General features: G+C 36.1%; 1 protein-coding gene across 3 annotated transcripts in view; it reads right to left on the bottom strand.

Moving 5' to 3' along the window:
* Positions 1-27,889, bottom strand: part of WWOX (WW domain containing oxidoreductase) — a 474,831-nt gene that overhangs the window by 432,722 nt on the left and 14,220 nt on the right. For all 3 annotated transcript variants that reach the window (XM_021408203.1, XM_021408204.1, XM_021408205.1), the window contains one exon: positions 17,389-17,495. In XM_021408203.1, coding sequence (XP_021263878.1) covers positions 17,389-17,495 — 107 coding nt within the window. The remainder of the gene's footprint in view (positions 1-17,388; positions 17,496-27,889) is intronic.

Genomic DNA, 27,889 nt, shown 5'->3' with positions numbered 1-27,889 from the left:
TTGAAATTCCTTTACAAACGTATTTCAAATGAGAGAACAGGGAGTGAAGGTTATCTAAGGTTCGTCATCTCTTAATTTCAATTCTGTGTCAATTTAACACTAAATTCACTAAATCACTATGAAGCAGCACACGCAGAAATGCCTTATGTGAACCAGATGTCTTCTGTGTCATTCAGATAAAGAACGGGTACACGCTGCTGACCAGCATCACTACCAGGAATACGCTGTGCAGTATTGCCGTTCCATTGCGTATGCATTAGTGCAACTCACCCTCTTAAAACGTAAACTGTTCATTCGCAAAAGTAAGATTCACTAAGTTAAAAAATTAAGTTGTACAGATCAGAAATGTAATCATGGGAGACAAGCTCTGAGAGTTTTTCAATCACTGTGGGGCTGCATCAATTTAAAGTCATGTTACATTAAAGAGAAAAACGCCTGGGAAAGTCTCCCAGTTGTCACTTTAGATTAGATTTGTTGTTGTTATCAGACTGTGCATTTTGTAGGCTTTTTTACATTTTAAAGCTATTGCCTCACGCAGCCACACAGTGCATAAAGAAACATGTAACATGCAACTTCTTAACCAGATTGCCTGGAGATTAGGAGTCCTCACATATTAACTGCTATCTATTTTTTGAGTCTACACTCAAAGAAAGCATGCCTATTAACACTTGAACTTTAGCAACCTTAGAGTTACAGGGAAGCAATCCAGCCTAACCTTTCCGCTTTTTCTTTTTTTTCCTAATTCAAGTAAGTCCAGCTTCCAAGTGAAGTCGTGCCATTCACGTTCACAGAGAGGTCAAGAGAAATCCAGAAATGTTTAGTTCTTCCAAAAATAAAAGTGAACATCCATTTTATCAAGACCTGCTGTTAATAGCTATCTAAATTGCTATTTTTCTTGCCTAGGCTTTCATTTACTGTAATGGGTTTACTTGTGTAAATATTACATTAGAATGGTTCTCAGAATTAGGCTTTCATATCAGACAACTAAACAGTACCCAGAAGATGCAAGATTTACCTTCATGAAAATAAAACTGAAGAAGTTTAGTTCATTTCTCTATGATTTCAAGCTGATCACTGATTTATTATAATTACTCTGATAGTCAAGATGTCACATAAAGGATTCTTCAATGTTATTGTATGTAGTCACATTACCAAATACTTTTTCATACAGACAAGTACAGCAAAATCACCAAATGCGTTGCTAGATGTTACTGCTTCAAGCAAATATTTAAACTAAGAGTCAAAGAGCACAGTAATTTTGAGTTGCATAAAAACATTTTAGGTATTGCAATTGGAGCTTTTAAGAGGAAGTATGGGTTTTCTCAGAGTTTTTAAAAAGCACTTGTAGTGCTTTTTCCTTCTCTACTTTATTTTTTGGAGTCACAAGACATTTACCATTCTGATTAGACCTCCATAGTATGTGGAAATTAAGTTATTTGAAGTAATCCATATTTTCATACTAGTAAAGACTGTCTTCCCACTGCTACTGTGAGAGTTTTGCACATGGTCTGCACGCAGCTGTGCTGAAACTTTTTTCTCCCATCTCTGGAGGCACTCAGGATCAGGCTGGATGGGATTCTGGGCAGCCTGATCTAGAGGCTGGCAACCCTGCCCATGGCAGGGGGGTTGGAACTGGATAATCATTAAGGTCCCTTCCAACCTAAGCCATTCTTTGACTTTATGGTTCTAGTACATAGTAGCTGCACATTAGGGCAAAAAAGGCATTCCTAGTCTTTCCAGTTGCTACAGGGGCCAAGACAGGCCAAACCAATCCAAACTTTAAGAAAGAACTTTCCTCTCCAAGAAAAGACAATCCACCAGCATCACATGGCATTTATAAGTTTACCACTCGAAATCTGCCACACGTATGGAAAAGACATCCAGAGACTGACATGTAAGAATAGGTAAGTCACAAGTAAGCAAGCTTTGGGCTCACGCTGGTTATTCTGAAGGTGGACTTTCAGCCTTGCACAGACCACCAAAAGTAAGAAGAATCTTATCCTGAAGCATGACAGCTGTAACAAGCTGTGTCTTAGAATAGTACATCTTCAATCTAACACCATAGTCCTAAATCTGTTCTGGTTCTACAAATGCCTCTAGTTATTTCACTTTTTATCAGTGAAGAAAATGGAATAAAAACGTATTTCATACTTAACACCAAACAGACCATGTTATCCCAGAAGACGTGTTTAAATAATTTAGCTGTTAAAAGAATCTTTAACTATAAATGTACTAAATTCCAGCACAAAAGATTAACTACAAAAGAAATTAACACTGCCTTAGGAAAAAGAGATAACATTTTTCTAAAGCATTTCTAAAGCTTTTTGATATGCTAGTTTTTAGAATTATATCTGCAGAGAACTAATATTTTTAAATTAGACTTTTGGAGCTGCTCAAATTTCAAAGTAACATTTGTGCAAGTTGGAAAATTCTGTAGAACTTCTTTGGCCAACATTAAAAAAAAGTACACAATCTGTACACAATCTTTATACACTTAAAAGACTATAGTCTATGAATCAACTTATCAATAATAAGGAAATACTCAAATAATATTAACAAAAAAAATGCCATTCCTGCTTCTATCTACAACTTTGTCACATCATATCAAAGCATAACAACATTTTCTCCCCTCAACAACTTAAGTTTCCAGGGTTTTATCACCAGTCGAAGCAGTCTGTTTGCATTCGCCAGTACAAACTGACAATCTAGTGATACAGTACATTAAAAATTCTCTGTAGTATTGACTGCCTGAAGCTGATGCTCCCTTGCTAAATGCAGTGCAGTTCAATTAACAGCTCTTCAATATACAATTTAATTTTTCTTTCATCTTGATCCACAGCTGAGCTTAAAATGAGGAATGCTGGAATAGATGTACTTTAAATATTGAAGCAGGTCTTTATAAGTAAATCTATCAAACCTGTAATGATTTCTGTCATAACACTATCAAATAGATGAACCTGAGTGTCTGGGATTTTCAGGTTTGAGCATTGTTTTTCTCATTCTTAGCAGGGCTTTAAGTTGTTTTTTCCAAGAGCTCCCCTAGAAACAGCTGAGCTTTTCTTTTATTTCTTTGGAAACAGAACACTTTTACAAAGCTGCAGCTAAAAAAAAAAAAAAAAAGACTTTCAGATGTAAAAATCCAACTTATCACTAACTGCCCTAAAACTGACTAGAACTTTTGATATTTCTCTCATTGTTCCAATAGGCAACGAGAGAAGTGCATGGCACAAGATTCCATTACAGAGTCCACACACAACTGGCAGGCAACCAGTGACTGAAAAGTAAATATCTAACAAGTAAGTGCCACTCTGGATACATTCTTCCTGCTACGGTATGAATATACACAGTACATTTGAAACTTTCTCTAGATATTCATGCTATCTCACAGGAAAATTTAAGGTTAATTTAACCAGGACAGAATGAAATATTGCATTTCAAAGTTACTCTAAGTGGGACACTGCTGAAGGAAGCTATTAATATCTCTTACAGTGTGTATGCTCAAGGAAACGTTGTGAATCAGCTCATTTCTCCTAGGTATACTATGCAGCTCTCAAAATGGTTGGGATTTACTACTGTTCATCAGAAAGGAAAACACTCCAAGCTAAAGGCATTTTCTACTCTTTAAACACATTCACAAAAAACAAACTTGACAACACTTACTGCCTTAGGTACCACCACTGACGTGGATGTCTACCAATAAGCTGGAGATGAGCTCGAGTAAGAGAGGCTTCACTCAGCGCACAGGAGCAGCGTTAGAAGCACAGTAATCAGTTTCAGATGAATTCGGTCAAACTGCCTTTTCCCAACTGATACATTAATGCATAGTGAAATATATAGGTTTACCACATTTGTCTCCATGTTTATAATAGTACGAGTTGAGATTCTGAGGTTTTATTAGTTGTTACACTTTGTACTTTTAATTATTTTATCTACATTGTCACTTTAACGTTATAAGATCTATCAACAGGCCTGCTTATCATCACCATTTGCTTTTTCCCTTTAATTCTAGTTCTACAATTAAAATATGCAACTCAGTACTCTATTTTAAATTGTCAGTGAAACAACATTCTGCATTTACAGTAATTAACTCATCATTACTTTGAATAACTACACTAATTGGTACGCTCTACAAACCTGCAACACTGCAGAATTAAAAATAAACATAACAAAGATATAATTTACAGCTAATCTATACTTACAATTAAAGTTAGTTTCAAGATTTATTTCATTCTATTATTTTTTATTAGCTACAGCAGACAGTAAATGGGGTGTACCACGTTCTGCTTTGCAAACACCTAGATTATAAAACATAATTACACAAATTAATTAGAAATGAGTATATACATTCATGTCTTTGTTTGTAACCATATCATATTAAACATGACTACCCTTACGAGCAGTTCCTAAAAATGATAAAATAGTGTGACCAAGTACAACTTTAAAGTTTCCTGACCACACAAGGCATAAGCATCACCTGGAACAGAGCTCACTACCACATAAATTCTCCCGATGTCCCATTTTGAGCTTGCAGGTAGGTGAGCATGCAGGCTGTTCCTCAGCACAGTGGACTAGATTTTCCACACAAACTCCCAGCATTCAGCAAACCACAGCTGAATACAAGTCCTGCCCAAAGCTTTCCCTCATTGCTTTCTGTGTTTCCTTTCCCACCTCTTCACAAGGGCTCCCGGATGTCTAATGGAGCCTCAGGTCCCTTCAGTTCTGTTCACTTACCGTTTCACCAAGCTCAATGCTTACAGATATCTAATGAGCCTAAGGATCCCTACCCTCTGTTGAAGTTTGCTTCTAAACACTCTGTGGGACCAGAAGTTGTTAGACAAGGAAGTATAGACACACAGTGTACGCCTCGGCTCCCTGAGAATTTGGATCTCTTCCAAGAAGAGGGGAATGCACTTTCCTAGCTACATCTATTAACACAGTTACACTGCTATAGCATTCCACGTAAGCAAGATGCTGCACCACTGCAAGATATCAACCATAAACTTACTTTTAGCAATTTATTTGTATCTTCATAAAGAGTGTCAGCGAAGGCAACTAAGTTTGATCAGATAGTGCCTCATCAGTCCAAGCGATCTACCACATAGTAAAGTTGTACCTGTAGCGTAAAACTCATCTAAGGTCTCTGAAGGTGCATAACATGGTGCATTCTGGGCCCTCAGTAATGGTCAGCTCTCTATCATCACCACCGAAGCACATCCAAGGTCTAAAAGACCAAAAAGTGTCTCAGTTGAAACCAGTCAGGTCGCAAAGTGTCCCTCCTAACAGCTACAGAATAACAGAAGTCCAGATCTACTCTACAAATTACGAAGCTGGCACTGACACATTACTGAGAATTCAGAGCACCTGAAAGGGGCATCTGCAAAGTACAAGTCTAAGGTAAAGGCATTCTGACGTATTTTCCTACTTAAAATAACCATTTATAAGCACATTTATGAAAATAAAAAAATACTCAGTTAGTTTAGCTAGCACCAGATATTCCAGATTTAAGTGATTCATGGCTTGCTATTCATGCCTCCACCAAAGCTAGACCAAAATACCCCCAAATATTCCTTCAATTGCATTAATTCAATATTTCTACTTGATCAGTGGTGGTTACTGTTGAAGTTAAGGGTGTATCTCAGTGATCTCAAAACACAAGTGGAGAACAAGTGCAATGCACCATTACTTATTTTTAATCCATGACACAGAAAGTTATAGTCTGAGTAATAAAGCTTCTGCAAAACGATGTGCTGTATCAGGATAAATTAATAGAGGCTTAGAGCAAAAATTGAAACATTTACACTGCATTTTCAATTTTTCCTCATGAATATTCTCTCACAAATAGGGTGCTAATAAGGAAACATGAGTTACTGTTTAAAAATCACTAGGAAAGGATGTATTTCTTCACTGCACAGGTAGCAACATATCCAACCCACTCCAGTTCAGAGCTCTTACACAGCAAGTATCAAGTAAAAGCCAAAATTAATATTCAACATGACAAATGACATTTAAATGTAATACACGCTTTCCCCTTTAGCACAAACAGGAAAGCACATACGTGAAGCACTTCCTTCCAAGACATAAAATAGAAAGTAACAACAAAGATTTTTAAATTACCTCGCTTCATAATGAAGGAGTAGTTGTATCTGGCATGCACTCCCTCAACACAGCTCTAATAAATCTCAGTAACATCACTTCAGAGTTGTTGTTTTTGTTTTTTTTAAAATGCAACCAACAAGCAGAGGAGAGTACAATCACCTTTCCATGTCTGATATTTAATAACACAAATTATCTCAGATATTGGCAGATCTCTCTATTTGCAAATTACGTGGGGAAAAATGGATGTAGAAATACAGCTTAAATACTGCCCGCCAAAAAAAAAAAAAGCAGCAGCTTTCATGCATATGGATATTTAGGATTTGATCCAAAACACTTCAAGGGAGCCTAAAATTAGTGTATTCACCAGGCTTTGGAGATAGAACTTCTAATGAATAAGACAATGTGCTTTTGTTCTTTTAAACAGTAGCACAACTTTGATATACTTCAGGCTTATAGCCTCGTATTAAATGAAGCACCATTTATTTTCAGCAGAAAGGTATCTCTATTTTCCCTAATGCCTTAATCAAGTTAAATAAGCTGATAATAAATCACCTTATTCATCCACACTGTGTCAGATCAAAGGTTTCAACATTTGTTTTGTGAAACTACCTAAACAACCACAAATCTCACTTAGAGCAAGTTCTCCTTTGACACGCAGTAAATGATAGTTCTTATCACACACAGATAGAAGAGTGATTTCAAGGGAGGTCTAGTACTCTTCTTCCCCCAAAACATATCCTCTAAAGAAAACAAGAACGATAGAAGGAAACTAAAGGGTGAGTAGAAACTAGAAAGGACAGTAAATTAAACAAACGCATACTACTTTGACTTCTAAGTAATAAAAGACTTTGAGATGTCATTGACAAGCACACTAATTTATAGTGCTTTTTGAGCATTCAACTTAACAATTCTACTTTCGAAGTTTTCTGTATTATTGCTGAACTCGATCTGTAGTTTTCTATCATTTATGATGCTCTGTAGCAAAATAAGCCAGATAATAATCTTGAGTTTTATAAGCTATTGTGGACTGTGAACCAAGCCAGCACATCTTTTTATGCCCTTGCGTTAGTCACTCGTCACAGTATAAATAAAAAATTAAAAAAGCCTCCGAGTAATCCAGCACTTCTCTTCTTCTTCACTGCATAACATGCTGGAGTTGTTGTTTGCCACTCTACCATATGCGATGCTACAGAAGAACTGATAAAAATTAAAATATTTGTTTTTATCAGCAAATACTTCAAAGGACTCACCATATTGAAAGGCTTTTTACAATTCTAAGACAGCAAATCTCAAAGAAACAAATTCTTCACATTTCAGATTGCGTGCAGTCTGCATCAAACTAAAATCTCTGGGATCTGAAAACAAATACAACTCCAAAAACATAATTGCTGAAATGTCTCTTTGTTTTAGTCTTAGTTTGTGAGCAAGTTTTAGACTAAGGACCATTATACCTCCCTGAGTAACAAGGAATCCAAGGAAAGAACACCGCATACTAGGTTAGCAACAGGTTTGTATTTCACTTAACAAATAAAGCTACCTTTTACCACAAGGCATACAGTTTCTTCAGCAAAGTGCTTCAAGACTGATGACCATTCAGTTATTATCAGCTAAATATCCTGTTTGAAACTAATGTTATCAGATACTCCATTCTGTTCCCTCGTAATAATGATACAAACTAATAAAACCATTTTTTCTCTGTGAAAATCAGTTACGTGAAAACCTACCAGATCCTGAATATAAGTGTATTTTGTTTACTTTTTTATAAAGTTGAAGCAAAGAACCAATTTGGGGACAAAATGACCCACTGGATTTCACCATGACTTTCATAAAAATTATCACAGTACACATTAAATCATTAGCGAGATAGAACACTGCCTGTTAGTTTTAAAATGCAGAGAATGAAACTCATTGCAGAAGCAAAAGAGGGCCAATAATATAATTACAACACTATGCCTGTGTAGTCTGAGTTAATGCTGTTATTTGACATTGCAAGGCTATGCTTTCTCCCATGAGCCTCAATGAAGGCAAGGTTCACTCTAATTGGTTCCAAAGCACAACCTACCAACAACAGCCCTCCTCAAGACCAGGAATGGTAATTTCCACACGACTGTAAATAGTGTTTGCAAACAATACAAACATGGTAATAAGAGGCTAGGTGGGTAATTAATGTGGTTACAAAGCAGCTTATTTGCATTTTTATTTAAAACTGCCTTCTTTAAAAAGCAGCTCAGATTTCTTTCTGCAGAAGGAGCCTTGGTTAAGGAATAGAGCATTAATTACTCTCTTTAGGGGTTCTTTTATACGTTCTTTAGGGAATTAGAATGAAAAGATAAGCAGAATTATAAAGGGAATCATGTAAAATATGAAATGCACTATAAACACTTAGTACTGTATTTACCATAAGCTAAGCTTGTCTTCTTCATTAATGGAATATATTACAAGCTTATGTTACAATCAGATTAATTGTAAAGATGGTTTAAAAAAAATATTATAACCAGTCACTTTAATTCCCCTTCTACACTCCCAGAACCTGCAGTTAGAAAACTAGTGATAACACAACCCAGTCTGTGTAAGAATGCATGTACCTGGACCACATCAAATAGGAGTTTTCAATGTCAGCAACACAAAATAGTTCTGGATGATAGATTCTGGGAGGCTCAGACAGAAATCAAACCCAAGTGACACTAATATACGTAGAGTACTGAGGAAACCAAACTTCACCCTATCAGCCAAAAGGAAAAAGACTGATTTTTTTCAAGATAGGTATCTAGAGAGAGATTTTTAACAACGTTGAGTAAATAGCATTTCCCAGTGCCATTCAATTGTAGAGTAAGCATAAAATGCAGCTTTAAAGTGAGGGAGGGAGTGATTCAAGTTTTGTATTAAAAAGCTAATACAGCATTTAAATAGTATTATTACAAAGCTTTACACATGGTAGGGATTTTGTGACCCATATTTCAAGATTAAGAACAGCATGGCTGTGCTGAAGAAACAAACTACACAGGAAATCACCTCAACATTTCTGCTGATTGGAACAAAAAATTAAGAAACTGGTAAGACACTGACTTCTTTCAAAATTCCATTTTAAACTTTTATATATATATATATGTGTGTGTGTATATATTTATATCAGATGCTGGAAAGTGAACAAAATTATGAGAGCTAAAGTAATTTTTCAACTCAAAAGAAAAGTTGTTTTTATGGTAAACTCACTGACTACACATCTTGCAATCTCATAGCAATGAGAGTGATTTCTTGGCTTCTATCAGCTATCTACAGTAATATGATTTCATACATTAGCACAAGATTCCAATCCAACCTAGAAACACAAGCTTACAAGACAGAACACAGAGTAAACTATGTGTTCCATACCATTTATTCACCACCTTAATCATATTTTCACAATTTCTTCCACAAAGTATAAAAATGAGAAGACAAATTCACCATTTTTTTTTATTTCCTACACACATAAAGAACTCAGTTGTGCTAAACCACTTCAAATTCCCTTCCACATTTTGCCAGACATTACTAAACTCTCTCCTGCATTTATTACTTACATTACCACTGCATGAGAAGTAATCATTGCAAAAAAATATTTAAAAACCATTCAACAATGTCTGTTTATGTCTGTTTCCTTAATTCTCATTTATTAAATTTGAGCAGAGATCTGAGAACACTTAGTACTAAATTCTTTGCTTGCCAGTGGCACAATGGAAATCAATGCAACTGTGCGGGGCAGTGACTGCAAAGTATAATGAAGAGCAAAATTCTGCAGAGTACAGAACTCAAATGGGAAGCACGCAGTTCTCCTGTACATTGCCATACATGTGCAAATACTGATGAACCAAAAAAATCCCTGCATCTCACTGAGTACATTTTGGCAAAAATAAAAAATTTTTCATTTTCTGTAGACATTTTCAAGTAGATAAAAGCTAAAATATAACTACTCTTTTGAGAACTATTTTCCTTTTTTAATCCACTTTCACACGTACCATACACTATTATGAATCATAAACATCAAGTATACCGGAATCAAAATACTACCAAGTTCTTACTATCACATTGAGAAATTAAAGATGCGTCACATTAATTAAACATTTTTAATTTATCCATGTTTACTGGAAATATAAGCCACATGAGGTCTTAAATGCCTGGCAGACTTATACCAAATCCTTAAAGCCTTTGGCATTCACTCACACTGACTAGCAGTCTGCTTTACATTTCTTAAAAGTAATTACTTTAAAATATCAGTGCATTTATCTGGACAGTAAAACCCCTCCTGTCGTACAAGAGTGGTGTGGGTCTAACTCCAGATGAGGACACAGGCACGGAGCTGTTCAGCTGTAGCTGGTGCATCAACTCTTGTGCAAGTGTCATCAGTATTCAGAAAGATGCCCATCCCTGAAAGTTAGGGACTTAACACAGCTGCTATATAATTCAGACACTGTTTTACAGTGGTTTCATTGCTAACCATAAAAACAGTAACAGTGGAACTGTATAAACAAACTGAACAGTGTTTTTACTGTAAAACATGCATGTAATATAAATATTTGCCTTTCCCTTTTCTCAGCATCTGTAATGAGAGCAAATTCATGCCATATGTTTATAGTGTACAAAAAATAGATCTTAACAATTCATCCATGCAATCGTTGGTTAAACTGTTTAATGTTTTTAAACTGTCAGTTTTTTAAAAACACAAATTTCCTCACAAATCACTCAAAAGCTTCAAGCTCCCGTCAGTGGCTACACTCAGCGATTTGCAGCAGTTTTTAGACAGCTCTGGCAGAAGCTGAAGACCACAGACTTCTCGCAGATAACAAGATCAATGGCTCTGACAGGTGAGACATCCCGCGCAGATAGCTACAGACCCAGCACGCACACATGCACGCTGGAACAAACTGCCACCTCAGATCACATTAGGAGACTTCAAAATGCTACATCAACTGCTCACCAGCACCTTTAACTAACAGGGTAATAGCAGACTATTATATTTGGTTTTGATCAGTGCTGCGTACGCATGCTACTTCTGCTTAGAATTATGTCTATTATTGAACAGTTTACTTTCCATCTGCACCCAGAAAATAACTTTGCAACACACGTCCCTTTCACAAGGTGCCTCAGCTGAGTACATTCCTCACAGGAACTTACTGAACTCCTGAACATCTTGGCCAGAATCATTCCCACTGGTTTCAACCAGCATCAGTGACAGTAACATCTAAATAAGACCAACTTAATCCATTCTTTGATAGCAGGATGAGGGTAAATTCTATTCAAATGAAGAAACCTTTCAATTAACTGTAATTTCAAAAATATCTGTATCACACTCAAAAAAAATTACATTCAGCGATGGCAATAATGTTTTATTTGAGCACATATGGCCTCTTCCTACAAGGGCTTTTCCCCCTAGCAAGGTTTAAATAACTCGTTTCATCTTGGTGCTTCAGCATGGTCACTACCCAGAGCACTGGAGGACGTATACCATGCTGCAATGGTGTGCACACCACGAATACATCGCTTTGGAACAATTCTTCATTACAAAATAATGACAGTAGTGGAAATAATATTTTCACAGGAACGTGTGCTCTACAGTATAATATTCAAAGAGACAATTTTATTTTGCACCTCTATGAAACTAACTCTTGGTACTTGGTAAGAGACTGGGGCTCCATTCTGTACTTACCTCATACCCAAAGCTGACTTTTTGACATTTTTCCTCTAACATCTGTTACTAACCATGATGAGATGACCCCACTGTATCATCGACTTGAGTTAATTTCCAGTAACAACTTATTTTGTTGGTTTTAACACAATCTCAGTATGGAAGGTATGCATTAAAGTTTGACTGATTCACGGAAATACCACTGAAAATTAACATCCAAAATATAGAAAAGGACATTGTGTTATTGTTTCAAATTAGCATCCTTTTGTATTTCGATTTCACAGAGCTGTATAATCTGTATTCTAGGTACATACAAGAAAAACAATAATCCAGAGACACCAGTGGAGCCCAAACACTGTTTGGGAAATGAGTCCTCCGTCCTCAAGGAGGAAAGAAGCATACTCAACACATGAAAAATTGTGCCCATGTTCTCTGTAAGTGCGCCCAATTTGCTTTTTATCTCTCTGTTCTTCGCAAAATTACAATTGGAATACAAAGGCTCAGTTATCAGGTTTTAATTTAATTCAGTTACTTAATCAGCAAGAATATAAATCACTCATTAGGTGGAGAATACTTTGGGGGAAAGGAATATAGCAAGTAGTCATGTTTATTTTGTTGGTTTTCTTCATAGCCATTCTCTCTTCTCTTGTCACATCTATACCTTGTAAGTTTCTACACATAAAAGAAACCCAGACTTTCTTTGTATATTTTAATCTAATCTTTGATGCGCAGCTGTAGGCTTAACACTGAGGAATGATTACAAAAGAAACATTATACTTTTCTAATATGATATGTTTAACTTGCAATTTATCTTTTAATACCTATTGCAGAGACTATTTGACAGGAGTAAATAAACGAGGGCTTCCTGGCAAGAAAAGCTGTGATTTATGAAACATTTTATTATTCATTCTCTTAAGAATTTTCTTGAGAATACTGCTAACATCATGAGCTACGCAGTCCTATCCCACCATCTTACTCATAGTCAATTAGAAAATTATATCAATAATAATGTAAAATAAATTACCTAGCTTCTCTTCCTGAATCATAGATTTCAATGTTCGTCAAAGCAACTATGTGTACAAACAGCACTGCAGTGTTTTTCATTAAGCCTTAAAGTCAATTAAGCTACGAATTGGAACAATCATTCCTCCTTTGCAAAGTATTGATATTTTTTTCTTGGCTGCTTTCAAGCCTTTTCACTACTCAAGGAGAGATTTATGTTTGACAATTTCTTTCTGATTAAAATGAATCATAACTCTAGAATTCTAATTTCCTCTTTTCTGAGCAAGAAATTATCAAACAGTTTTAAATTGATTTTGAATGTCATCGTGCATGAACAACATTCATTTTCAAGATATCAACTGTAAAGCTATACTGATCTCTCTTTTATCTGCTTTTACACACTTTCTCTTGCTTTCTCTCTATACATTTAATGTCTTTAAATTGTACAAATATAATATACCTTTCTACAAGAATTATATGACAGACTGGCTACATCAGTCACATTAAAACTTGTCACAGTGCTTTGCATACAAAGCAATTACCTCTCTATTTGCAACATTAGCAAAAAAAATCCACTTTTGAAGGAAAATAACTGGAATACTGCAGCTTACAAGTAAATGCCAGTTATCTAAAGTAATTTGCAAGTTTCTGTGGTTCGCCCTTGGACAAGCGGCTCCAACTTCCTATAAAGCAGCTCTTCTGATATAGATTATTAAAATCAGTTTTCCACATTTGTCCCCAAAAGTCAAATAAGATGAGTTAAAATTTGTTTTGAAATATCCAAAATAGCAAAAAAAAAAAAGGTCTTCTCTCATCATTCCTCCTTCTTTCTCTAAATCCTAATAGCTGGATTCTTGGTGCATGTAGCTTTCCCATTTTCACACATAACCTTAACTTTCAGCTTTCACTATGTAGGTCACTCCAAAAGTAATGTCTCCTGTAGTTTCTATTGAAATAAACAACAGATACAAAGAACACAGTAACACTATTTCATAGAGAAAATTCTCAGCTACAACATGCTATTTTTCAGCATGCTCACCATCATAAATTCTGCATTTTTGCCAGCAATGAACAAGAGCAGCATGCCATGCTCGTAGCAGTCTGCACCAGCGGCGGTGACACACTGTCACTGTCACCACTGCTGAAATGCAGCATCCACCACCTCGCTGTGCTCACAGTCACTGGTTGGTCTCCATAAATGTTCAGCAAGCATCAATGAACATCAATGGGTACAATTTTTTTTTTCCTGCATGGAGGAATTCAGTTCTACTCCTTTGCTTCACATGCACTTCTGCATCAGACACCATTCTGTTGGACTGCCCCCTGCTGCCATCTGTCACACGCCAGCAAAGTGTAACAGGATATTGGTGGGAGGTTCAACCTCTACTGCCATACCACCAACATCCGCCTCTGACAACGTGGGCCAACAGAATAAAATAGGAGGCAGTACTTTCAGAGCAGCACTTGTAAAAGCAATTTTTTTTTTGGCCTAACAATTTCTTTAAAGTACAACAGGCCCAAATAAGAAGAGCCGTATTTCCACAGACATATTTTATGCCACTCCAGACCACGATCTCACAAACAAACTCAGTAAGGGAACCAGCTGGATGGTTTTCCTCAGCGTTCTTACACATCATATATTATTTTTGAACGTTGTATTACAGAAGATTTCATCTCCCCACAACCCCACACATTTTTCAGGCTTTATTTTAATACAGATCATCAACTAGATAATGGTACCAAACTGGAAATAACAACAGTTTGTATTTTTTTAATTCTTTTGTTTTCTTGCAGAGAGCTCTAGTTGCTTCGTTCATACGAAATTGCAAATGCTCCATGAGATAACAAAAGGCATAAAAAAGGAAACACTCTCTTCCAGAAATTAAAACCTCAAGTTTTAAGGCACACTGACTCACAGAAGAGCCAGCATAGCGTGCGCACTGCTTTTGGTAATATATTTGCTATAGTTACAGAAATACATATTTTATTTCTAACACGGCACACTTAAAACACATTAGCACGCTAGCATTGCATATGGCAGCAATTTTGAGTTGTAAAAGTGTCCTTCTGCAACTTAGAAGAAAATGGGGTTTGGACATTCAGTTGAAGAGCAGGCATTTATTTAACGAATTTCTACACCTCAACATCTTGGACAAAGACTGTATTTATAGCACAGCTCAGAAACACAAATTCAGTGAAGCAGGTAGCACAACTGCTACCAAAAACATTGAGCAAAATGAACATGAAGCTTTGTAAGGCTACATCCTAAACAGCTCTTTTTTTTTTTTTTTTTTTAATCGATTCCAAATTGAAAAGCAAAGCTCAAGTAAACCCATTTCCTTTTAATTATTTTGCTTTCCCAAGGAACAAGGGAGACAAAATACTGTGGATATTTTGAAGTTCTTTATAGCAGGATAGTTACAGCCACAATTAGAGAACTCATCTGAACCTTAGACAGAGACTGTTAACATATTTCTAGAACTTCAATTTTAGGAAAGAATTATCAATTAACAACTTCCTGGTCTGTTCTGACATCTATAAGCTAAAAAATAATATTTTATGTCAATATTTTAAGATCAGTATCAATTAATCAAGTAAATCTTAGTCTCTGCTTTCAATAAACAGGGCGGGTTTGGGGCAGGTTTTGTGTTTTCCTCAAGATTGCTTACAATTTGATGTAAATTTTAAGCTTCTTGTAATTCATCAACTAATTCTCTCCTGGTTACACATTCCAAGTAATTAAAGTTCAGTAATAACTTATTCTTTCTGCTCCAGCACCTGCATTTCATTTGTTTATTTTCCCAGAGTCATAAATCTGAAGGACTGTCAAAGTGCCATAATATTAGCGCAATAATCAAAGTTAATTAGTCCCTCTTAATAAACAACAACAAAGCCATTACAAAGATGCATTGAAGGTTTTCCAGCTACCCGGTTTACAGATGAGATTATTTTCTGAACAATTAGAATTTGAAAACTGTTAGTAAATAAGTGTAGTGTTTCTGAAGTAATTTGAAATTCAGTGATCTTCATTCAATTACAAATTCATTAACTTCTGGTGAAGAAATAAAGCATTAAAACTAGTACTCCTAAACTCACATTGCCTTCAAAATGCTCAAGATAAGCTTAGAATTAAGGGGGCAATGTGGTATTTTACACTAAAATAAAAGAGCTTTGAGTATCTTCTATTCTAAGTAATTAAAAAAAAAAAAACTGACTGACTTGGGTTGGAAGGAATCTCAAAGATCATCTAGTTCCAACCCCCTGCCGCAAGCACGTTTGCCAACCACTCCATCAGGCACTAGATGAGGCTGCCCAGGGCCCCATTCAACCCAGCCTTGAACACCTCCACAGATCAGCCAACAGAATATCTCCAAACCCAGATCCGTTGGAAGGAAGCAGGCAAACTAAGCCACATGCACTATGCCCACCCATACAGGAATTCTCTTGGAATTTCACATTATTTTTTTTAAAAAAAAAAAAGGATAGCTTTAATGTGAAGTATGGAAAAGAAGATATTTTTGACTTTCTGTTATTTACTGCAAGTCATTAATATCATCTGAGCAAGAGAAAAAGGTCTAAAGCCAAAGATTTTGTTTCTTGAAGAAAACTGTGGTTACAAAAGTTAGCAGCATTATAAGCATCACTTGTTTAGTAAATAAGCAAGACTGTTTGTTTTGCACTATTAAATACTCTCTGTAGACTGCTTACATGTAAATATTAGTAATACTGATGCTCCTCCATATCCTCTGGGAGCAGCCAAAATATTTTCAGAGATTGAAAAATAGAGCTAGAACATTTATCACTATCATTCTAGTAGGACAGAAACAGAATTCCAAGAACTTGACCCTGCAGTTTATTACTCAGAGCATACAGAATTGTGTCAACAGATTAATTCCTGAAGTCAGCAATCAAAGCAAGCTTGGACAAAACTAGCCTTACAAGCAAGGAAATGTTTGTAGAAAGAATAAATTAAGAACACTGAATACATTTAAATAAGGGCCCTAGGAGATCCCCCAAGAAGTAGGGAGAGGAGAGGTAGGAGTCAAAGAGAAACAAGGGAATAGATAGCACTGAGGGTCTTGTATTTATGTAATAAAATGGAAGAAAAATGATAGAAAGAGGGAAGAAGTGTGAAGGAATTGAGACAAACTACCTAGTAGCAGTGGTGTTTTGCCTGATGGACAGGGAAAGGAGAAAAACCCCTTTGGTTTTTGAGAAGTATGATTCCCTGCAATGTCCCCTAGTACAAAAACTACATGCAAACAAATGGCTGTCTGATACGTCAGTGAGTACACTCTCCGTCAGCTTGTTATAGATTTTGGTTCTGGACTTGCCCTGTCCTTTGAACTATGAAATGCGCCTCAGTGGTTTGTTCAAACTTACAAAGCTTCTGTATATCCTTATATAACAGCATGCCAAGACTTGCAATCCAGCACAATCATATGAAATGAAAAATCTCCACCACTGAAGCACTAGTGACTGAACAGTATATTACAAAAGAAGACAAATGCCCTTTTCCTGAGACTCTTGCATGGCAACGTAAGTACCTATTTAACTGCTTCTGCATCACAAAAGATTTCATATCCTGAAAAACACAGTTTAATGTTGGACATTTACAAGCATTCACTTACCCATTCCTCAAGAATGTGTTGTACAGCATCATTGGCTCTTGACATATTTCTGCAGGCCAGGATAACATAAGCCCCATGTAGTGCAAAAGACTTTGCAGTTTCAAAACCTATGATAAAACATTTTCCTAGTCAGAAACAGGTAGCAGTAACAAAACACAGCTATATCATTAGAAGAACAGGTGAGCAACGTACTGAAGTACTCTAACACTACCTGCAGTCTGACTGCAAGCTTGCTGGTCACCTGGACACAGCTGTTTCAAGTACGTAGGGAAGAAAGTACAGATGTCACTTTAAGCAGGTCATTGGGACTATAATTATACATATTTTGCTCAAGACAGGCTTGGGATTCTTGAAAATGCAGATCCAGATTTCTCTCTCTGTCTTCATCAGTTAGAAAGTAGAACTCAGCTTAACTCCTTCCTTGTTTAACTGTGAGGAATAAGCCAAACAGTAAGACTGCAAACCAGTTACGTCTGGCAAGACCTCAATGAAAGTGAAGGAGTATTGTAAGACCAAGTTCTGGGCACTTCTGATGCAGTTAGCCTTTGGCTCATCAGTTTGAGAACCACCTGTGGCAGCAGCGATCACCCAGAGGGATGTAAGAGGGAATAGCAATTAAAAAAAAAAAAATCACATGGAGATAATTGCTCCTTTTCCTGAGCGCTACCCAACCTCTCAGACACTTCTGCCGAGAAGTGGGGACAAGGGAAATACCGAAGTGTTAAACCACTCCTGGGAGAGAGCTGCCCAGTTCAGTCTTAGAAAATTAGGTTCTACCTAGGTAGACTATAATCTACTACAGTATTTTATTATACAAGCGGTTTAAAATCTTTGCTAAGATTTTGTTCAAATAATCTGTGTACAGTAACCTCATTTTTTTTTTAAATCAACTAATGCCTAAAAAATTCTCACAATTTTCTCATGAATAACCAATTAAATACTGTGCTTTTTCAATACACTGGGTATAGCATCATAGACTTATTGGTTCACTGGATGAACCAGATCATAGAATCATAGAATTAGCAAGGTTGGAAAAGACCTACAAGATCATCCAGTCCAACCATCCACCTACCACCAATAACCCCACTAAACCACGTCTCTCAACACTATATCTAAATGTTTCTTGAACACCTTCAGCAATGGTGACTCAACCACCTCCCTGGGCAGCCCATTCCAGCACCTGACCACTCTTTCAGAAAAGTAGAATTTCCTAATGTCCAGCCTAAATCTCCCCTGGCGCAAATTGAAATGATACAATGAAAAACTAATCCATGAAAAAATAATCCTTCTTTTGGGTAAACCAGTGGGCATGACAGGCTGCAAGCACATTCTTTCTAAATCCAAAACAAGAGGAAAGATAATTCACACTTTACTGGATTGCAGCATTAATGAATGTCCCCAATTTTTCCCTTCACACACAGGAAAAAATTTCAGTGAATTTCTAAGCCTCTGTACGTAACTCTTTTGGCAATACTATTAATCAGTTCTTCCCCATTCTCTATCTGGGCACTTAATTTCTCCTTTCCAAAAAGGCACTTCAGATTTCAAATTAATTTCCATTTGTTAATTTGGGACTCTCTTGAAATTTAATGAGATCAATTCAAATTATGGAATCATCCACCAAGAGCTGCAGCTATCCACCTTTGCATCATCTGCAAGCTATGTAAGCGTGCTTTGTTTTGCTGCCCAATTCATTAATGAAAAGCTGCCTAGAAGCTGGTCCAAGATAAACTTTATTTAATTGGAAAGATTTGTGACAATTTACACCAGGAGACTGATGAGTTCTTGGGAGCGCAGCAAGCTTATAAAGCGCAGAGACTTGAGCCAGAAACTAGGTTTCTATCGGGGTGAGCTATTCCATGTTTGTGATCTATTCAATAGTACCACTGGGTGCCCATTTCCATGGAAAACCCTAACAATGAAACTAGCTGAAAGAAGCATAACATAACTTAATGAGTTCCAATTAGACAAGCTTAAACTAGAAAATGAAGAATCAAACTGAAGTGCCCAGCAATTTAAGCATGTGAATAAGTCAAAGAGAATAAGTATCTGTTTTAGCGTTATGATACTTAAAGCATGTTCATGTTTTCATTTTAAAATTTGTTTACCAAAAAAAGCCTATTAAGATAGGCTGTTTCACTTCCAAAACACCCTAAAGCAACAAAACTCAGAGCACAAGATGTAACTTCCATTATAGAAACAAGAGACACAAAGACAAATTTAGACCATTTTCTGCAATTACATACTTATGGTATTTAAGTCCAAGTGATTTTCTTCCATCTCTTTTAAAGCCATTCATTGTACCAAGCAACTTTAATTACCTGGGTAATTCATTGCATGCACATGAATTCAGCTACAGTATGCGCAAAGATTTTCCCTGTTCCTAATTCTACTATAAGTGTATTTAATTAGAATTTTTCATATAACTGAAGTAAGACACATTGTACCACAGCACTATTAGCTAACTGTAAGCTTCCTGTTTTGCACAAAAGTAAACAACACATTCTTACCATCTTACCATATTACTAAAAAGGTGAAATGCCTGGGAATATTTATTCTACTGTTATACAAAGACAGCCAGTTTAATTTGCTAAGTACGATGATGTTTAGCTAACCATACCCCATGTCACACTTTGCACAAAATAATAAATGCCATGTCATTCTCATTTACAGTTAATAACTTGATTATAAATTAAACTGAGAAAGATTGAAACTGAACTAATTACAAACTCCAAATTTAGTTAATAATACCACTTTGATTCTTTCTTGCAAAGCCAGTGTTTAAAGCCCTCCCTACTGTACTTGCTCCTCTTGGTGCTACCAGAGGATTATTCTTCACCCTTAGGCAGACACATTCTGAATCTTCCCATGAAATTATGTGCTTAAAAAAAAACCCTCTGGTTGAATTTTTAAATAGCAGTCCATCCTTCCATTCAAAATACAGCCACGGGTCAAGTGGTGATGGGTCCATCACCATTTATTATGTTCATATTATAAACTACTAACTCATTCATAAACACACTGTATTTAGAACAGTTAGATTTATGCAAAAAGAGGAAAGTAAATCCAGGTATCCCAAACCACACAATTATTCCAATTCAGCTACTGAATTACTGGCTTCGTAGGGCTTGCATATAACCATTACGACTTGATCTTTCATTCACTTAGTTTGTGTGAAGCATAATCTTTTTGGACTGTCTACCGCATGAAAATTATCAAGAATAAGAGGCAACACGATGTCTATTTCATAGAATTCATTAGGGATTAAGTTTGATCTACCTACTGAATTGCTCAGACCTCTCAAGAGGGCAGCATTTTTAGGTATGTCCTTAAAATAGATCTAAATAGGCCTGAAAGTCCCTAATAAGCAGTGAAATTAATTACCTTCACGCTTTAAGAAATAACTATGCAGGAGTTTAGAGAACTGCAACCTCAAACTGAAACTCCTGAAGCAAGATGTAGGAAGTATCTTCATATTCAAGCCCTTCTTATAGCTTTAGCTCTTTGTTTCTCCTGCAAAATTTAACTCTTCTTTCCTCCTTCAGCATCACATACACAACAGAAAGGGAGAGAAGCTTCTAAAATAGTGGGAAACATATCAACAGACTCACGGTGTTAAATCAAGTTTGCCAACACTATTTGTCCTTCAGCGAAACGTAGCCATGCTTCCAACATGCAGCAAACCATTTTAAAATCTGGGCCTCATACAGTGATTGAGTATTTTAAGTACAAAACTATTTAAGCTCTGGGAAGAGAAACCTTACTTGTCTAGAAGAAACTACATTTAGACAAAACACACAATGAATATGGTTTCATACACCAAAGTTAAATCACAAATATAAAAACATGCTTAAACATTAAAGCATTCAAAAAAGTCACATTAGGATAACTAAAAAGATAAATTTACATAGTTATGTTAAGGAAGTCCATAGTTGATGGACTAGAACAACTTCAATTCTACCCATAAGGACAACTCATTGAGTTCAAAAGAACCAAACACTTTTTAAAATAATTTCACTTGCAAACTTACAAAACTTGAATATCCCTTCATAGAGAACACCCTACATCCTCACCCGTTACATTTGTGAGTTTGTTATTTCAGGGCTTCTTGTTGTTGGGCTGGGTTTTGGTTTTGTTTCTTAGTGTTTTTCTTTGTTTAAAAGCATGTACAACCACATTAAATAAAACAGCACATGAGAATACACATGAATATTAAGGATTCCCAGTTACAAAGAACAAGATAAATACTTCCCCAAATGTGACAGAAGAACAATATGCTTAAATAATATATGTTCTGGAATAGCAACCGCATTATATTCAAATTCTAAATACAGTACATTGTTCAGTAAATGTTTTCTAAAACTAAGATAAATTTCAGGTGATTACCCTGGAAATTTCAAGAGGCAAGACCTTCCTGAAGTCACTACTCCTGTTGCTTAATGAGCTCTAATTTGACACTCTGAAGTGACAACGCTGTTTCAGAAACACATGAAAGTAAATACTATAGCACAGCTTTTCACATCAGCAGAGAACATAAAAGACTGAGAGCAGAACTAACAAGAGCTACCTGGCCAGTAAGCGTATGGGATTTCCTGCAGGCATTAAAACCTTTCAGCCCTTTATTTACATCATGTTATTCTAAGACTAAAGAACTAGCATTAGATTTCATTCTTCATAGTGTATGATTTTTCAACACCATACTCTCACTTTGTCTAACCATAGCTGACTTCTATCAGTGAGTTTGGGGACAGATTTTCAGCTAATGGGCTCACTTAATGAGCAGTTAGCATTGCTCAATTAATGCCAACTCAACATACACCAGATGAGTGTACGGCTCTGACACACAGTGCAACCCCCTCTATAAAATAGAGAAAATAATTCATTGAGTGGAAAAGTAATTCAATGATTTATTCATTAAGGGGACAGCTTAGAGCCCACTTACCATTAGCTTGTAGGGTATTTTGTAAAGAACTTGCATCAGGCATTTAAATGTTTTGAAGTAGCATTTTTTTATTCCAAACATAGATAAGAAATTTTGAATACACACAAAGAAATTCAGAAACATTTCAGACAATAACAAGACCTTTTCAGCTTCTCTGCCTTCTCTGAAACACTCCAAGAAACCTTGGATCTGTCACTTACAACACATACGAACAGCAGTGATGACATCTTTCTTTCCAAAAGCTCAGTCCTCTTATTTAAAAGCCTACAGGGTTTGTTTGCCTTTAGCTTCTTCAAAATCATTTCTTCCCTTCTCTCCATTGATAGAAGAGCTCCGGAGGCCCTGAGGTTCTTCCCAAGTGCTTCAGTAATGATTTCAAGCTGTCATGACTCCAGCCTTCCTTGAGCCCTATGTCAGAGGCCGTCTGAATGTAAACTACAAGGGATTCCAGAAGAAAGCCTTCTTACCTTCCACTACAGTGAACATAACATGATCAAATAAATGAATAAAATACTTATGGAATTGAAAGTGAAATGCATTAGCCTGTGTGTTACATATTCCTGGTTCTCCATACACTAATGGATTATTTATGGACCATAGAAAAGTGAAAAACAACTGATTCTGTAAGCATGAACATTTTATATTATTAAACATGTATATTATTTTCACAGCATTGTTGAGTGTTTTTCCACTACATTGTTCACAAACTTTCATGTTACATTCTAAATTGCCGTAAACACCTTTCAAGTTCTTTATAAACAGACAGATTTGCAAAATTAAGCGAGTCAATTTTCAGAATACGTGTTGTTTTTTTGAAGATACATATACTCTTAAATACAAATAAAAAGGCAATTTAAATCCACTACAAAGAAGAACAAACTGCAAGAAGGTTAAATACTGAAGAACTTGAAACAAATCATCCTTACAATCCAAAATAGAAAAGAATCCAGAATACAACTCCACTGCTGGTATCTCAGCAAACAAACTAGATGCTTTTATCTTTTGGGATCTGATCAAGGTAACTACATATAAATGGAAAATACTTTTCTCCTATGCACCCCTAGATTTACTTCAACTTGGAATAGCTAAGTAGTACTGAAACAAACCCAATTTTCCCATGCAATAGACAGAATGAAACAGATTCAAACATGCTAAAGTGGTGTGGATTTTGAAGTTACGTAAACTTCTCTTCTGGTTGCATGCTGCAACAACAGCACGTGATGTAGGGAAGAATCTTTTGCAATCAAGATTATCTTTGCCTGTGCTGGTAGCTTAAGGGTACCTCACATTGATTTGCAGTGATGGCAGCCACATGAGAATCATCACACTATTGATTTTTCGAGGCCCAAAACCACCATGTATTCATGTATCAGAATCGCTCGGCCACAACTTCTTCAATACGGATTTTTAGGATAAAATCTTAGAGACACACTATTAAAGTTGCTACAAAAGAAAGTTTTCAAGCAAAGAAAGCAACAAAATATTAACACACTAAATTATTTTAAAAGCAATTCACACAAAATATTAATGCTACCTGTGCTTCCATGTATTTGCAGGAAATGGTAACAACACATACTGATTTATTTTTTTTTCCATTTAGAAGTGTGATGTTATACAAGAGGTAGATTGTGCCTCTCCCTTTGTGTATGAATTGGACAAAGGTATTTTTCTTGGAGCCATAAGCCACTGAAAAAGCCAACCAAAATGTAACAGGATGACTAATGGATTGAGTTCTGTTTTCCATCCAGCCACCTTAAAAATATGAACTCATTACACACTATGCTTTGCAATATACTGTTCTGGGCAATTAAAAGTTATTCCCAATAAGAAGTGCATTGCCATTATCATTGGCAGAACTCAAGATACTTTGATCTGAAGGGATTGCGACACTAGACAAACATGAAAAACATTCTTATGTTGATGGTATTTTTAAGATCTGTGACTCTGTTCCTCTAAAAAATTAAAAATCTATCATATGCGGCAAAGAAAAGTAAACCCATAACTGAAGACAAATAAAGCAAATAAAAAGTGATGACAAAGGGAAAACATTACAAATATACCACAGCTAAGAGCCACAGAATTGGAGCCAGATCTGGTACCCGCTCTCGTTCTACTGCCCAAAGATTGCTATCAATCCACTTCAAAAACTCAGCACATCGACACAGCATGGACTTCAATCTCTTCAGCTCCATAAATACTGACAGTTATATCAGCTATCCAAAGGCAAAGACTAGCTCAGATTCAAAACCTCATTTCCTATCCGTCATGTTGTAAAGGTGCTACAATTCAGTACAGGTACTGCAGTAACAGCCAAGGGTTCCAGTCTGGAACAAACTGTCTTGTGAGAAGTATACATGTGTATTACATACAGACTCAAGTTACTTCACAGTTCCCATAAGACCTTATTTTAGTTGTGTAAAGGCAATTCCCACAGACCGCTAAATGACTGTCCCTACAATACAGGGAGACGCTGACTCTTAAAAAGTTGCGGTTTTGAACTGACTTTGATGTTCTTAAAGGAACTTCATTAAAACACAGTAGGAAACAAAGCCAAAACTGCACAGACCACTCGGATTTCTCCGAGTTGTTAGGTCATGTAACTACCAACTAGTTCTGAAGGTGCCTGAACAAATGAACAGTGGCAAGGAATTAGAGAAAAGAGAAGAGAAGGAGAACTGCAGGTTAAGAACTTACTGTGAAACCCCATTTTATCTTTGATACCTACTCCTTCCACCAGATGTACATCAGCTATCAAAAATCTCAGTCAAAGAGGACACAGATACGAATCTTCCATTTCAACTAAAGCCAGAACTGTTTCAATATTTTACACTGCTTTAAGAGAAAAGTCTCAGCCTTAATGTCTTGTCTTGCTTTTCATCTATTAAATGATAGGATCAAGCTTCTAGCAAACTCCAAACAATCTTTGCCTGAATACTTATTCAGTGCCCAACAAAAGTTACCATACAGTAGCATTTTTTCCACCAATTCTAAAATCATTTGCAGACATTAACACAGCTTGTCATATCTTCGCATCACATCTGCAACTGAAAATTACTCTCTTGGAGCTTTTTCTTTTCAGTGCTTCTCCAAGCATAGAATAAGTTCATGTTTTCTTTTGATTATCTATAAAAATGTCAGTGTGCCTTCCTGCAAGCAACTCAGCCAGTTTTGCCTGACATGAATCAACTACTGCATTTAAAATGAATATATCAGAATTTAGGATTTGGCTTTATAATTTAAGGTTTTATGAAAACATAGTTTTGTTTTTTTCTTTCCATTTTCATAAAATACTTCCTTTGTAACAGCTAACATATCACAGAGGGAAGATAAGCATCTGAATATACAGCAACTCAGTGCACGACAGTTGTCTAAGGAAAGAAAAAAACCCAGAACCTTTCTACCTAAAATTCTACATATATTATTGCCAAGGTTGAAGAACAAGTTGAATATATTTTTTACAAGAAACTTGAGCTAGCAACTTTGCCCTAAAATGAGAAGTTATTTTAGTGTGACTTATAGTCTCAATTTTAGTAAATAAAAATTGAAAATTCCTTTTTTCAGAATTACATCTGTTTATATTCACAAGGGACAAAGCATTTTGTTAGACTGCAGTTACGTTAATGCACTCCTTTTGTTCTTAATGCAAAATGAACACTTTTAAACTAAACACTTAACTAAAATCTAGAGAAACAAACAAACAAAAAAAAGATGTCTGCCCACAGTGTAAATGAACATCAAAGCAGCATCTCAGAGAAACCCAGATCACAACCGAGTCATCAAATTTGACATGGCATTTATAGCACATGATTTCCCAGTAAGTAACTATTTCTGAACATTTAGTCGCTAAGGGATAAGTGACCAGGTTTTAATTTCAACAAAATCAGTCTATTTAGGAGTACCATCACTCAAATGTATTATTAAAAAAAATAAATAACTCTCTCATGCAGGTTACTGTAGATTCATATATATTTTGTAACAAGGCTGAGGGAAGCTAAAGAGAAGCAGCAGCAACAAAACTCAACACCCACATGCGTAATAAAACATTAAGGATTTACCTAACATCAGTAGCAAGTATCAAAAGCCAATCATAAAAAGACTCAAGTTTCTAACTAATCCACACACCTCTGAATGGTTTGTGTTAAGGAAAAGCGTCATCATGAAAGCAATCATAACTGGGTTTATAAAAAATTCTGATCAGATATTCAGGATCAACTAGGTTTTCAACACTGTTTTAAGGGGAATATACTTCCTTCAACTCACCCCCAAAAAGTTTGCGGAGCTCTCTTCCCCACTGTTGCTATTTTTAAAACACCTTCTCACACAAGCCTTCTCAGATAGTTGAAGAAAGGCCAGGGAATTTAAAAATTTATCTTTGACCATCTCAAGTCTTTTTTTTTTTTTCAAATCACGTTTTAAAAAAAAAAAAACACATTCCGAGTTGAGAGAAATGGGATTGGCAAACTCTCTTTTTCTAAAGCTGCTCTTTGCATCAGCAGTAGCTTTAGGCAACACAACAGCTTTTCCCACCAAAGCAAAAATGGAGAAAAAAGCCAGTAGTTTTCTAGTTACTTTTCCAGTACACTTCTGTTCTATAAGCCAACAGTATCATAGGTTTCAGTACCGCTGAGCCCTAATTAAACATAACAAAAAAATTAGTTGCATGTTTTGAATCTCCTTTTGGCAAGTACAACAGCACAATGTTAATGTAAGAAGTAAATTTAATAAAGAGAAATATTTCATCCAAGGCAGAATAATTAAAAGACATACTGTGCTGTCAGCTAAAGCACTAGATCCTCCAAGCTTTAATCTCTAAGTTATTTCATGAGAAATACTCAGTTTTATGTAAAGACACTGAGAAAGTACTGCAGCATAAATTGACCAAAACTGCTTTTCTTAAACTTGATATTTATTTAGATTAGATACACAAACAGTTTAGAAGGTATACCAGACATCTAACAAATAAATAATAAACCAAGGTTCTGTCCTGAACAGCTCACAGTTTAGGTCAATGAGTGCATCTTTAAATCAAACACACACAGCTAGGTGCTGCTCTTAAGAGCTCACAGTTGTGTTGTGGGGGAAAAGGAACAGATAAACTGACTGAACATTAGAACACTGCTTGATTTCTGGCAGTCAGGACCCACATCTGTCTTCGGGGAAAATGAGGTAATACAATTTGTTCAGTTAAGCAACTGAAGATTTTAATGCAAGAGTAATTTCAGGATCTTGTGGAAAGAATTGAATACAGGAAGGATGCAGTTCGTCGTTTGTTCTAGTGCAAGCAAATTAAAGGAGACAGCTAACAAAGAGAAAGATGAGTCACGGAGGTTTGGGAATTTAAAGTCCTGTGTCACCTCCTTAAAATTCTACTTTTTCTGGATTAGATGGTATTCATAACGGGTACCGACCTCCCAAGGTTCAAATCTGGCAAACCTTTTGGGTGTGCTTTAAACTACGAAGGAAAGAGGGAGATGGGAAGATGTTATGTAACTCAAATGATCCATCATGTGGTTCCGACATACAAAGTAAGGCAGGAGATGGAGTTCTGAAACAAAAGAC

Source organism: Numida meleagris, chromosome 10 (assembly GCF_002078875.1).
Source record: "Numida meleagris isolate 19003 breed g44 Domestic line chromosome 10, NumMel1.0, whole genome shotgun sequence".
Taxonomy (NCBI): Eukaryota; Metazoa; Chordata; class Aves; order Galliformes; family Numididae; genus Numida; species Numida meleagris.
The sequence above is the reverse complement of the archived record's forward strand: the minus strand, read 5'-3'. Positions and strand labels throughout refer to the sequence as shown.